This window comes from Triturus cristatus, chromosome 10 (genome assembly GCF_964204655.1).
Source record: "Triturus cristatus chromosome 10, aTriCri1.1, whole genome shotgun sequence".
NCBI lineage: Eukaryota > Metazoa > Chordata > Amphibia > Caudata > Salamandridae > Triturus > Triturus cristatus.
The window spans coordinates 540,330,354-540,344,904 of NC_140593.1; the positions used below are offsets into that span (position 1 = coordinate 540,330,354).

The 14,551-nt window shown below is 46.5% G+C and overlaps 1 protein-coding gene across 1 annotated transcript in view; it reads right to left on the reverse strand.

Annotated features, from left to right (window-relative positions):
* Positions 1–14,551, reverse strand: part of NUB1 (negative regulator of ubiquitin like proteins 1) — a 260,190-nt gene that overhangs the window by 186,473 nt on the left and 59,166 nt on the right. The window contains exon 5 of the mRNA XM_085632023.1: positions 4,368–4,438. Within this exon, the coding sequence (XP_085488149.1) occupies positions 4,368–4,438 (71 nt within the window). The remainder of the gene's footprint in view (positions 1–4,367; positions 4,439–14,551) is intronic.

Below are 14,551 nucleotides of genomic sequence, written 5' to 3' on the forward strand. Positions count from 1 at the left end.
GATTACGGAGGTATAGACTTTTCAGTAAAACGTAAATCTCAGTTTTTCAGTCCAAAGCGCAAACACGCACTGGTACCAATAAAGTTTGGGATCTTTTGAAGAGTTTTAAAGAGTTGTGTTTGGCGAATCCAGTCGGGAACTGGGTGACGGTCGAGAGAAGGTCAGGGTGGTCAGTAAGTAGTATTTGGACAGTTATCTGGTCAACGAAGCAGTCTTGAGTCAAGGTCCATGCTTTACATCAAAACCACCATAGACTTCAATGAAGTGGTCTTGAATCTGGGGATGCAGCATGCAGAAGATGCTGAAAGATGCCTCTGGTGCTGTGCGGTCAACAGAGGCCTTCCTGGGGTTATTCCTCGGCCCATGGGTAAGGTGGGGCAACTTTGGCAACAGGTGCTGGAGTCCCTCAAAGTTCTCTTTGAGTAGTAGAAGCTCAGCAAAGGCTGGGCTACTGATCCCCGGTCACAGCTGGCCCAGCAGTATCCTTTAGTGAAAGCTAGTGTCCATCTTTGGCAACCAATTCACACTCTGGGGTCAAGCAGACAGGGGTCCAACTTTTGAGTCTTAAGAGGAGGTCTTCTTGGCTGATCGTCGGCGGTCAGCTGTGATTCCATTGGAGATAGCCACTGACTGCCTTGGACAGGCGACTTTAGCTGTTATGGCCCTGGCGCTGGAACAAGGTGCCAGCCGACTGACCCTTGGAGTCATTACTTCGGCCTGTGGCTCGGCAAAGGCTTTTCCATGAGCCAGGCATCACAGGCATAGTCCTCTCTATACTAGCCCAAGGAGCAGCAGGTGCAGTTGAGTGGTTGGTGCAGCCCTCTCTTACCAGTTCCAGGGGTCAGAAGGCACTCCTTCAGTCCTCTCTCCAGTCCAGATATTATCTAAGGTTCAAGGTGCCATATTTATGCCCAGAAAGTTCCCTGGGAGGGGGGGGGATGATGCAGTTACTACCCAATGGCCGACCAGGATCCTTTGCGCCTTATGATTACTTTCGGCTATATGTGGCATCTGGCAATTCCCGAATGCACTATTCTGCCCACTCCCAAAATGTCTGAACCCTTCCCTGAATGTTATGAGCTTGGTAACCCACCCTAGAGGTCTGGCTACCAGTGGACTACACACCCCAGGGAAAAAAACGATTGGAATCTGGTTTTCCCTCTCTGTTCCCGCTGCCAGCCCGTCTAACTGAACAAAAGGGCAGCACTACTAGAGTGTGATCGCCATTTGCCCAATAAAAGCGGCTTCCGCTTTTAAGCGGGCCTTTTGGTCCAACATCCGGTGTGACTTCCTGCAAAGGATGGGTAAAACCTCACTCTCTGGCAGGACTCTATTTTTCCTGAGCTTTGGAGTCCTTTACTCTACTCCCTCAGAGGGCAGAAGCTGTCTGATGGCCAGCAACTTAAAAACGCCACCGGATACACCGGGCAACAGAGTGGCAACTTTCTGAAAGTTGATTTTCCTCACAAATGACATTAAACTTGACTTGGGTATGAAGTCGGCTTTACTGCCACAATTAATTTGATACTGGAGCAGCGTAATTTTAGACTCCACCTTCTATACATCATTTATATGCATTTACATGTGATTCATATTTTCAATGGGTCTAACATTCTTTGAGGTGTGCTCCACTTTAACAAGAATTTTAGTAGGTTATCACTTCTTAGCCTGTTGAGATGTCATACTAGATTGAATGATAATCAATGTAACCGCTATTACAGAATGTACTTACACTTAAAAATAATCGTTTGATTGCTAAGGATGAATAATACTGCAGTGTATTTCCATTTTGATGTTCGTGTTAACTTAGCCTGACTCTGGGCCTTAGATGAGTATTTCACATTTTAAGTTTACCAGTGTCTTGTTTCTCTTTCCTTTGCATGTGGGTTATCGGGTTCCTTGTAAGCTAGAGAAAGGTTTACTGTTATGTATTAGACTGATAGTGAGGACTGGGAAGAGAATACTGGCAGCAGACATGATAAGATGACGGTGAAAGGAGCCTCCTGTACTCAACATACTAGGAAGATGCAACTCTCAAGGACATATGTGTACCTAATTGTGTGAGAGTGGGAATGCAGGGAGTCTACCAGTTCTCGGCAAATGCCGCCACGGGATTGGTCTTGGACTGTGGGAGCGAGATACGGATTTTCTGGAACCTTTGGTTTTGTTTTTAGTAAGTGTTACATAGTTCGAGGCAGTCTCTACCCTGACTTAGAAGATAGCATGTGAAGCCTCTTGAATTCTTTGCATTCTCAATATACTTGAAATGTTAGCTCCCTTTCAACACTTGAAGTCAACAACCAAATGTCCATAAAACCAGTGGGATATTCTGTTTGATGATTTCACTAAGGGACTATGGTTCAAATGTCTATCATGTGATAGCGATCAGAGGACAGTTTGTCACGGACGTCTAGGGAGCTAGAATAACCTGGGTGAAATCTGTAATCGCCAAAGCGCAGTCCATCCCCTGTTTGGAAGATCAGTGGTATTGGAACCAGTTTGAAGGGGTTTGAGGTAGCTGAGGAGTGAGTATAACCCAGAAAGGGGAAATATGAGCACCTTTGAGTCTCAATTTGGTCTTGGGTTGCGGGCGGAGATTAGCATGCACATTCAGAAGAATATAATAGGATGGCAGAACAAGCTATTAGTGGAGATCCTTCTGTATGCAAAATACTACAGTGATGAACAGATAACGAAGCAGAAGCAGCTTAAGGAGAAGTTTATGTTGGCCCAGACCAAATTGGCTCATAAGGGATTTTAGAATGGGCCTTATGTGGGAAATGTTAGTGGAATGCAAAGGCAGAGGCTGCGGTGGTCCTGTTGATCCAAGTAGAGGGACTGATGTGGCGACGGTGAAGAAATCAAATCCATGACATTATTGTAACAAGTTTGGGCATTGGTAACGGGAATGATGCTTGAATCGCAGTAAGGGGCTAAATGACAATCAAGTGTCAAACTTCATTTACCCGCAAATACAGAATGTTAACTTGGTGCAAATGCTGAATAACCAAATACAGAGAATGCAAAAACCTAATATGTCTTAGGCCCCAATGATGCAAGTTGCCCAAGCCCCGATACCACAACAGAATGTGGGGAATCCTAGATTTAACTTTAAGTTCCTCAAGGCAATTCGAAACCTTTGTTCAAACCAGTGCACACCACTCCCCAGCTTGTCTATTGCTTCCCTCACTCCTACCACCTGGCTTTATCTGTTGTTGTAATTTTTTTTTTTTTACCATAGTCTTTAAAGAAACCATGCCTGCCGATGTGTTGCTCCCCTACACTCTATGGCTTCAGTGACTACACTCTGTTCCCACCAGAAACCGCTAACCTTTCCTCATTTGTCCCCCTCTGCAATTTTGTTTTTTTCCTATTTTGAAGGTCTCCGAAAGCTGCAATTTGTTACCGCTCCTTTCATATTGATGACCTTTGCTGCATTTTTGTTTTAAGTTACCACTAGAAGATTGCCGTCCATCGTCTTGGAATGGCAAAATAAATGTGAAAAAAGTGCCTACAGCGTCATGATGCATATATGTGCAAGCCTGCTTATGTAGGCGTGTGTGTATATCATCCTGGTGTGGCGATGTTTTGTTTTCATTGATGCGGTTACTTATCCAACAGAAAATACGTTATTTTTATCCTCATGCAATAAAGCATTGGCAAAAATTAAAAGATTGGATAATGAAAGCTGATAGCTATTAATTTTGAGAATGCTTGTTGTTTGTAGCCATTTATCGTTACAGTTTTCAGAAAGGACAGACTGTTGTATATCTGGAATAGTCAACTTTTTTCCATTTAGTGGAGACTATACTACAAATGGTCAGGGCATTCAGCGTGTTTTTAATTTGCAGCATAATCTCTACAATCTTAACATTGCCTTTTCTACTTTGTAAGGCAGTCAATACATTTTGAATACTTGTGCATTTGAAGGTAAGACGGCCAAAATCACAAAATTAAAATGAGAATTTCAATGTAATCCCATCCTCTGGTGTGCACCCTACTTCAAAGATTGGGAATCGTGCAAATGAGGTAACTGAAGAAAAATGAAAATGTGATCCATGCTTCAGATTTCTTTGCAAAATGTATTATTATTTTAGGTATTTTGTAGGATGCCACAAATTTCCCTGCAAGCGGATTCAATAGTTTTTCGAACTTGGAGCAATAGCCACCTGTACAAAAACACAAACCTCAAGACAGATTAGAAGCAGGTTTCTTTTACATCTTTAAAAATACATATATTGTTGACGTGTGATTCAAGCATAAGGGGATTTTGCATTTCACGTGGTAGGAAAGTGAACGTTTTATAATAATCCAAGCATGTTAAATCTCACATAAGAAATACAATGATTTCAATCAAACAAACCTACCAATTTCAAGTTGTTTCCGATTTATTATAATTTTTATATGATGTTCTGAAAGTCCATACATCTGTGCTATCCTGTGAAAACGGGCAATATAATACAGGAAGTTAGCAAAGAATAACTTTATTGTGTTGATAACATTCATTACAAATGAAAATTTGCAAAGTGGAATCTGGTTATTAACAACAGTTGCATAAATGCCATCAGTATCAATGCCGACTCACCCTCCTTTCATGCACACAATAAGCAGTATTTGTGATCTCTGTGTGCTACAACTAACTGAGCATCAACGAGTAGACCAAGATTTAGGGTGTCTCAACAGTGAAAAATGAGACCACCTATTGACTGAGGGAATGAGGTTTAAAGGATACTCAAAGAGCAAGTGATTGTCCATAACCTATCAACATATGACTAGTGCTGCCAGGTGATCTAGAAAAGTATTTGCACTTGAGCCAGTAGAGCATAGAAACCCAACTTCTTCCATTCGAGGGGTGGTGGCGGGCGCTGCGTAGGTGAAGGGGGCAGGTAGGTTCTTTCACCAGAAAATGTGTAGCCAAATAATGAATTAGGGCAGCTTTATCACATAAATTTGATTAAAAGAAAAACTAAATATTCCCAAATGTGTCTCAAGCAAGCCTGGCCCTCCATAAGAGTATTTGGGGTGCAATTCCATTACAAGCAGAATCTGAGACAACATCGCGCATTTTTCAATTTTTTTCTTATTAATAATAAGTAATTTTAAAAAAAGAATACAGAGGATACAGGCAGTTCACAAAAAAGAATATCACTAGGACAACCAGGTTTCATACAATATTACTTCAGTACTACATTTCCCTTCAAGCCCCCTACTATGAGAGACTCAATTAAAGGTTATGAGTCAGAATTGCATTGGAACAAGCAGGGTTTAAACTTACAAAACTGACCACACCTCATAACCTCAGACAACAGACAGAGTTTACAGGCTCATGTAACAGGGCTATCACTCAGGTTATGTCACCCATCAAAGATTGAACGTCGAGCAGGTCAGAATAATCTTTCAGGTTAGGGTCTCAAACAAAAGTTGTGATTATTATTCTTATGTCAGCTTTAAGATTTGGAACTGTAAAATGTCTACACCCAAGAATCAGCTTGACAGTTAAAAAAAAACTACACGTGCACTAAATTAACAAAATAAAGACAAAGCCCCAAAGAGAAAGCACCAATTGTTTGGGGGTACTTAATCGTTGGCAAGCTCACTGCCACCCAATTCCAGTTTTTATTTTTGTGAAATTCAAGGACTATGACAAAGACAGTATGGTTTGAGAGCATCCCAACCTTTTAAATAAATGACTAAAGACAAAGTAGTGAGTCAATTTAACCATTATGCTTATGTTGTATGAAATATCTTAATTACCAAAAATGTGATCACAGATCTACATTTCTGTTGGAAGGAATGTTTTCAGAATTCAGGAGGCAATAGGTTCAAAGAATAAGCATACTTTTTATTCTTACACCAAAAGTGTACCAAGCGGGGGGGCTTCTGGTTCACCCAGCCTCGTGCCAGAGACTTATGACCAAAAACTGTGCAGCTGACAGTGAAAGGCCAGATGTTCCTTGGAACAGGTTTATTGGTCGCAAGTTCTACAAAACCCGTGCACTGACCAAAATATTAGGGACTAATTTGTTGTGTACACTGGACTATTGTATGGCCTTTACTGCATGCACTATGGGGCCATCCTTTCTAATGTATGCAACAAACAAACATTGGAAAAGGAATCTTCACAATATAAACCACAATGCACTAACCGCTCTATGCAACAACAACTTGATCCCACAGACCAACATGGAGGATGTCAATGCCCCTACAGACTACTACAATATTTCTATGTGGGAAGTCATGGACTCCAGCACACCCCTACAACAGAAAAATATTTCCAATAAAAACTCAAAGCCATGGTTCAATGACAACTTGAACACAGAAAGACGCAATCTAAGAACAGCAGAAAGAGCATGGAGATACTCCCCATCCGTGAAATCGTTAAAACGCTTAAGATCAATGAGGAACATTTACAATAGAAGAATAAGAAAAGCAAAAGTTAATTTTATCAGAACTCAACTCGACCAAGCCAGAAATAGACCCAAAAAACTATTTGAAATAGTCAAACAGCAGTCACGCAACACATCAAACCCGTTAGACACCGGATCCAGCAGCCTGCCAAATTGCGAAGAACTGGCCACCTTCTTCAAGGACAAAAACAACAAAGATAGAGAACAAACTTCAACTAGCGAAGGAACTACTACCGGCTGCACCACTCAGCTTCTCATACAACTCCCAATTTACGGAAGGGAAGGAACCACCCTGGCCCCCCTCCAAAAACAATGCCACTTGGAACACCTTCTCTCCAATCTGCGAACAGGAAATGTACAACATTCTTTCTTCCTTAAACCCATCTAACCACTTCACGGACCCTCTACCACACAGCATATTCAAGGAGAGATCAAAACTTGTATTCTTCCACTATGGTCAAAGATTGTAAACGCCTCACTACGTCAAGGCACTATTCCAGACTGCCTGAAATGCGGGGAAGTAACACCCATCTTAAAAAAAACCTATGGCAGACTGCTCCGATACTAACAACTTCCGGCCCATCTCCAACATCCCCACGCTGGCAATGCTCTTAGAAAAATGTGTACAGAACCAACTCTGCAATCACATAGAAAACATTCCACTACTCGATCAACACCAATCAGGCTTCCGTCAAGATCACAGCACAGAATCTGCCCTTACTCATATTGTAGATGACATACTAAAAATGCTGGATCGTAACGAATCATGCCTTCTAATATTACCTGCTGCCTTTGACACCGTCAAACATGACAATCTACTGAAACTACTGGAAGAATGGGCTTATAAGGGGTCGTATTACCTCCGCAGATTAGGCACCTGCTGGGCCAGGGATAGTAGCCCGGGGCATTCGGTCCATACATCACTTCCAGTCTGATGCCCTTGCCCCCCCTTCTGAGCACCGCGCAACCAGAAGCATAATCCGGAAGTCTTAACCCGCTGGCCCTTATTATTCGATGCTAATATAGACAAAGTGTACCCCTGTTCTACCCCCCAGTTAAGAAGAGTTCAGATCGTTATTCTCAAGTATAGCATCAAGTCACCTACTGGGCTAGCATTGAGAGCTTACGCCCGGTCTACAGTACAGGCCACAGACCATCTCTCATGGACACATGCTCTATACCCATGTACCTCCTTGCATCAGCGATGCTACCTACTGAAATGATGGATGAGTTATACGCTATGACATTGCTATAATTAACACCATGGTGTACAAGTAGCATGATGTTTATTTCTGTGATAACCGATTCATATGTACTGTATTATACAATGAAATGCTAATAAAAACCATTTAAAAAAAAACAAACTAATTCAGGGGTCGTATTACAATGGTTCTCTTCATTCCTCCAAAACAGATCCTTAAGAATCAAAATGAATCAATCTCTCTCTAAGGCCCACGCCATAATACTCTTGGTGTTCCCCAAGGATCCTCTCTCTCACCCGTTCTCTTTAACCTATTAATGGAACCATTAGCAAACCTCCTAAAATCGTCTAACATCCACTACCATATGTACGCGGATGACCGTTATATCTCAAAATTGCCTCTCCTGATGACATTATATCCCTCAATTCCATCCTACAAAATACACACCTCTGGCTCACGGTTAACCACCTCAAACTCAACGCATATAAAACTGAATTTCTGCCGAATAACTAACCACCCCAAGATTGATCTGTGGGTGAATCATCTTACAGCCTTCAAATGCTCGCCCCACATCATAGACTCTGTCAGATCTTTAGGTATTAAATTAGACAAACACCTAAATATGCAGGATCACATTAGTGTAGCCACCAAAGGAGCAAACTACCAAGTGATACCAAGTGAGCATTCTGCGGACACTTAAACCCTACCTACCTCATGAAGATCTAAAACAAGCGATCCAAGCCCTAGTACTACCCAGATTGGATTATGGGGGTGCCACAGCATGTGGCCTACCTAGATACAAACTCTCCCCACAAGGAGCCTCCCTCAACTCAGCAGCAACTCTTGTCCTCGGAACCAAAAGTAATGAGCACATCTCACCAGCCCTCAAAACCTTAAACTTGCTACCATACGAAGCAAGAATCCAACTCAAAAATGCTTACATAACGCACAAAGCGTTACACTTCAACACCCCCAGTTACCTGGCCCAAACGCTAGAAAAATCAGGAAGCAGCAGATCCTCACGAAGTGCGTTCACCTTGCTTCAGAAACCCCAACGAACTCAGAAAAAGATAACTGGGGCTAGAGCATTCTTGGCTATCGCACCCAAGATATGGAACTCTTTACCACCGAACCATCGCCTAATTCACTCTACCTCTGCCTTCAAAAGAGAAGCCAAATCTTATTTACTGACTAAGTTCTTACCCTAAGTCAATATATCAGTGACAATGAAAAGGTATAGATACCCAACTCTTATGTACACTGTCCTTACTAGTACTGGCTCTATTACAGACCCACCACTGTTTATCCTATTGTATTGCATGATAGGTGTTTGGCTCTCACACTTATGTTTGCATGTTGATCAGACCAATGGCTAATTGTATTCTCTTCATATAAAGGGCTCTGATACCCTCTAGAGTCACGTTCGCGCTATACAAAACTTTCTAAATAAATAAATCTATTCGTAGCGTGTAGTGAGGCAGATTCACATGCTATGCATACTCCTGCCATCTACCGTTGGGAACTGGACTCTGAAAGTTGTTTTTCCCTCAAGAAAGTTTTATGATCTGCATTGTGCGTTCTCTCCTCCCCCTCGAGGTATTGCGCATGTTCAATGGCTCCTTTGTTTGAAAATGTTTTTTCCCTTTGCCATACAGGGAGTGAGGATATAGTCTGCTAAGTTAGCTTTGCTGTTGAACATGTTTGTGTATATTTGTCACCATCTAATACCCATGGGGGTGGGGAGATACATGTATATCTGCAACACTACACACTAAGAATAGATTCTTACAGGGTAAGTAACACACTCCTTTTGTAGCATGTGTTGGTTGCAGATACACAAACAAAGTATTTGACATTTATGAAGAGGTTCAAATGGTGGCCCCATGAGTCAAGTTAACACACTGTTTAAGTTCCATGTAGGTACAGGTGGTGTACGAGGGGGAATGACTCTTTTTAATCCTTACATAAAGATTTTGATGATAGGAGTGTGGAAAAGGGATTGCTGCTTCCCGTTTTGTAGATATGCTGCAACATAGGCACATGTAACAAGTAATAAACTAGTGGATGTTCTGTTGGAGAGGATAGATTAATGTTTTGGGACACACAATAGTGAAAAAAAACATTTCCATTTAGCAGCATAGCATGCCTTGTGGTTGGTCTTCTGGTCCCTTTAAAAATATCCATGTAGATGGGAGGAGCCTAGCGCGCATCCAAGATGGTCGCGTGAGCACAGGGCTCCCCGGACCCTCGCTGCTCCTCGGAACTTATCCTGACTTTATCCTGACTTGGTTGACGGATTCTAGAAGATGAACGTTGGCTGAACCCTAAACTCCTTTCAGAAACCAAAACGGACCTGGGAGACCTGATCTATGGTGGTTTGAACTTTTGAGGCCCGGCGGATGGCTGTGCCCGGTGCGGGGGTGAACTGTGGAGCCGGGGCATAGTTGAACAACAACGGCATCGGGGCTGCGCCAGCGGCCGTCTCAGCACTTTCGGTTTCACTTTTGGATCTCTGAGTGGCTGGACAGTGGAGTTGCCTTGTGCGGCTGGGTTTTCACTCGGCCTTCGCTTCGTGTCGTTGCCTCCGCCTGACACCAGTGTGCTCATTGACTTTGATCCTCTCGCACCGCCACACTGCGGTCCCTGGTAGGGCCCGTGTCGGCTTCGCCTGTGCCACTTTGACGCTTCCTTGGTGGTCCCCTTCGGTGAGCGTGGTTCCACATGGGAGGCAGGGGGGATCCCGAGAGGCGTAGGACCAAGACATCCCTACGGGGGGGACCGGTCCAGACCAACAACATGGACCGCTACACTCATGGTAAAGGGTCCCCTGGGGCGGCCAGTGTTCTCCCGGACGACGCTGGGGGTGTTCCGTCGGCCCCTCCGGATTTGTCACTGCAGGACATTATGGGCGCCATTAATGGCATCAAGGAGACCATCGCTAAGCAGTACGAGGCCTTGGCCCGTAAAATCGACACAGTGGCCATTGATGTTACGCTAATTCGGGCGGATCTCTCTAAGACCAATGAGAGGGTTCAATCGCTGGATTTGCGGACGTCCACCCTTGGTACGGATGTGTCGGACCTGCAGACTGCTCTTGGCGACCTCAAGTCGGCCAACGATCTGATGGCCCGGCGGCTGGAGGACTTCGAGGGACGGGCTCGACGCAATAACATCCGCGTCATAGGTGTTCCAGAGACCTCCGACAATCGCCCGGTGGATCTTGTGGTTGAGGAACTCATCCTCAAACAGCTTGCCCCCGCTGGCCTGAGTAAGTTCTTTGCCGTGGAGCGGGCTCATCGAGTCCCAGGCGGTCGGCCGCGACCGGGAGCTCCCCCGAGGCCTATTGTTGCAAAACTTTTTCACTACAGAGACCGCGATGCGATTCCGAGTGGAATACGAAGACCGGACAACCTTTTTTGACTGTCCTGCGACCGTGAGTGACTGGCTGGATTCTCTGCCGGACCGGGGTGACCGGCCTGGGCCTTCTGGTGGTACCGAGAGTGGCGGGCCTCCTTCGGAGTGACTTTTGGTCCTTGACTTTGACATTTTGTTTTGTTCGGCTGGGTTCTACTTCTTTTGTACATTTTGTTTAACTATGATCTGTGTTGGGGGCGGGCAGGGACGGGTCCCTTTCCTCCTCCGGGGTCTTTTCGTAGAATGGGGTTTGTAGGGCGACAGGCACACTGCAAGTTGGGGTGGTTTTCTGGACCGCAGGGGTGCAGGGTGGGGGGAGTTGAATTTGGGGGGGGTTGGTGGGTGGGTGGGGTTGTTTGGATTTGTGTTTTTTTGTTTTCAAGGTGAGGTATGGGCTCTGCTTCAGTTTCTAGTGTCGCGCTATTTGCAGGGGGATCCTTGATCTACTGGAGGGGATGGGGGGGGACGGGTTGAGACTGATGTCTTGGAACGTCAACGGATTGGGGGATCGTATCAAACGGGGTGTTGTGCTGCAGTATTTGCGTCGTTTGACTCCTGATGTGGTATTCTTACAGGAGACGCATCTGGTTGGTAATGTTTGTCATGCCATGAACAGGGGGGGGATACGGACTCGTGGCCCATTCCGGTTTCACCACTGGCTCTAGAGGGGTGGGTATTCTCATACGATCTTCACTTCCGCTAGAGATCACCAGGGTTGTCCTAGACGATAGAGGGCGCTATGTGGCTCTGACTGGGAGGTGGGAGGGACAGTCCCTTTCCTTGGTTTCGGTTTATGTTCCCCCGGGCCTCCAGAACTCCACTTTCTCAGACTTGGGTCGTATGATGCTTGGGCTTCCTGACAGTCTTTTGCTTATGGGTGGGGATTTTAATTCGGTTGTTTCGGGTGATTTGGATCGTCACCCGCCCAGGGCCCTCCCTGCTGCCCAGGCGTGGCTCGGCGGATTCTTGGATACCTTCGGTCTGATGGATTGTTGGAGGTTAATGCATCCGACACAGTGTCAGTACACATTTCACTCTGGGGCCCACGGGAGTCTCTCCAGATTGGATTATTTTCTTATGCCCGCGGCCCAGACTGCCCGGATTCGAGAGGTAAAGCACTTGGCCCGAGGTATCTCTGATCATTCCCCACTTTGGTTGCTTTTCGACACCGGGATGCGGTCCGCTGGGCGGATCGCCCCTATTAACCCTTGGTACTTGCGAGACCCCAAGATTCGTGATAGCCTTGTTAAGTCGATTGATCAGTATTTTCTCGAGAATGAGGGGTCGGTGGTGTCCTCAGTGTCCCTGTGGGAAGCCTTCAAAGCAGTGCTCCGCGGGCATGCCCTATCCCAGATAGTGGAGGCTAAGAGGGTTAAGAATGAGGCGGTGGTGAAGCTGGAGACTGAAATATCGGGGCTGGAGGCAGCCTTGGAGACGGGTGTGACTCAGGATGGGCTTCATGCCCTCAGCTTGAATCAGTTTGAATACAAGTCTCTTGTCACTGACGCTGCCAAGATTATGTATAGGGAGCAACAGGGTAGGTTGTATGATGCCGGGGACAAGGCAGGTAAACTGATTGCTTGGTTGGATAAGAAGGCGAGAGTGAACCGTGTGGTCCCGGAGCTTCGGGTTTCGGATGGAGTGTGTGTGACTGACCCTGGTGAGATTGTGGAGTGTTTTGCGGACCACCTCCGGGCGGTATACTCCCCGGTGTCTGATAGAGATGAGGATGACTCTCGTCTCTTGCTGCGGGATATTGCCTTGCCCGGCCTATCCATAGAGGACCGTGAGCAGATGGATGCCTCTCTGTCTGTCGACGAGATTGCTGCCGCGATTCGTTCCCTCCGCTCGGGCAAGGCTATGGGCCCCAACGGACTGCCGATTGAACTGTATAAACTACGCCCGGATAAAATCGCGCCCTTCCTCCGTCGTATGTTTCTGGAGTCGCTCGAGCGGGGTTCCCTTCCCGACGACCAGCGTCTGGCTACTATAGTTGTTATTCCCAAGGACGGTAAGCCACGAGACCGCTGTGCCTCATATAGGCCTATTTCCCTACTAAATGCCGAACCGAAAATCCTTGCCAAGGTCCTCGCTAATCGCTTGTTGAGAGTTATATGCGATTTGATACATCCAGATCAATGCGGCTTTATCCCTCATCGTAATACCGCTCTCAACTTGCGGCGTCTACATGGCGTCCTCGCTAGGGCGGAGTACTTCTCTGAACCGGCCATATTGGTTTCCTTAGACGCCACGATGGCCTTTGACACCATCGAGTGGCCATTCCTTTGGGCAGTATTGGCGAAATTTGGCTTTGGGGAGGGATTTATTAGTTGGGTGAAGCTCCTCTATGCTGGTCCAATGGCTCAGGTTGTTGTCAATGGGCGGGTTTCTCGGCCCTTCGCTCTCGGGAGGGGTACTAGGCAGGGGTGTCCGTTGTCCCCTCTGCTCTTTGCTCTCGCCTTGGAACCGCTAGCTGCCTGGCTCCGCTGGGAGCCCTCGATCAGAGGGATCCGGTGGGCCCCGGGCTTCGAGGATTGGGTCTCGTTGTACGCGGATGATATTCTTATGTACCTCACCTCGCCGCGGAAGTCGCTCACCGTGCTTTTTGATGTTCTTACTTCCTTCGGGAGAAATTCGGGTTTGATAATTAACTGGTCCAAATCTTGCGTGTATCCTATCTCCGGTGGCCTTCCTCTCCTGCCGCCGCGGCTTCCGCTCCAAACATCTCAATCCGGCTTTAAATACTTGGGGATATACGTTTCGTTGGATCCGGCGGTCCGCTACGAGCAGAATCTCCTGTCTCCCCTCCGGCGTTTGAGGGCGGATACGGCCCGGTGGTGTACGTTGCCCTTGTCTCCGCTTGGTCGCGCAGCACTGTTTAAAATGATGTCCCTTCCCAGATTTCTTTACGCACTCCAGAACTCCTTCGATATCATTCCGGCGGCCTACTTTAGGGAAGTGGAGAGTTTGCAGAGGAGACTGGTTTGGGACGGTCGTGCGCGTATCGCTTTGGCAAAGCTGACTCTTCCCTGGTATGACGGGGGCATCGCGCTCCCTGACATTAGAAGGTACTATTGGGCCTCCCAGCTGTCTGCCATTAACCATGCTACGTACGCTCCTGGCTCGAACCCGGCTTATGAGATGGATAAATTCCTGCTTCCCGGCGGTAACTATAACAGAGCGCTTTACTCTCGATCTGCCGGAAGGACCTTCACGGGCCCTACTAGGATTGCGGTACATGTGTGGAAGGCGGCGATTGTAGCTGTGGGCTGGAGTGAGCGGTTGACGTGTGCTACTCCTCTGTTCGCCTCGGAGCGCTTGGGAAGCCTCTGGACAACGAAAGGCTTTGAGCACTGGGATACGATCGGCATTAGCAGAGTGGGGGACCTATGGGTTAAAGGCGCGGTTAAATCCTTCGCGGCGCTTCAGAGCGAGTACGAGCTTAGTGAAAGGGAGTTCTTCCGCTATGCCCAGGTTCGGCATGCCCTGCTCTCGGTCTTTGGGGAGGGGACCACGGTCCCGGTCTCT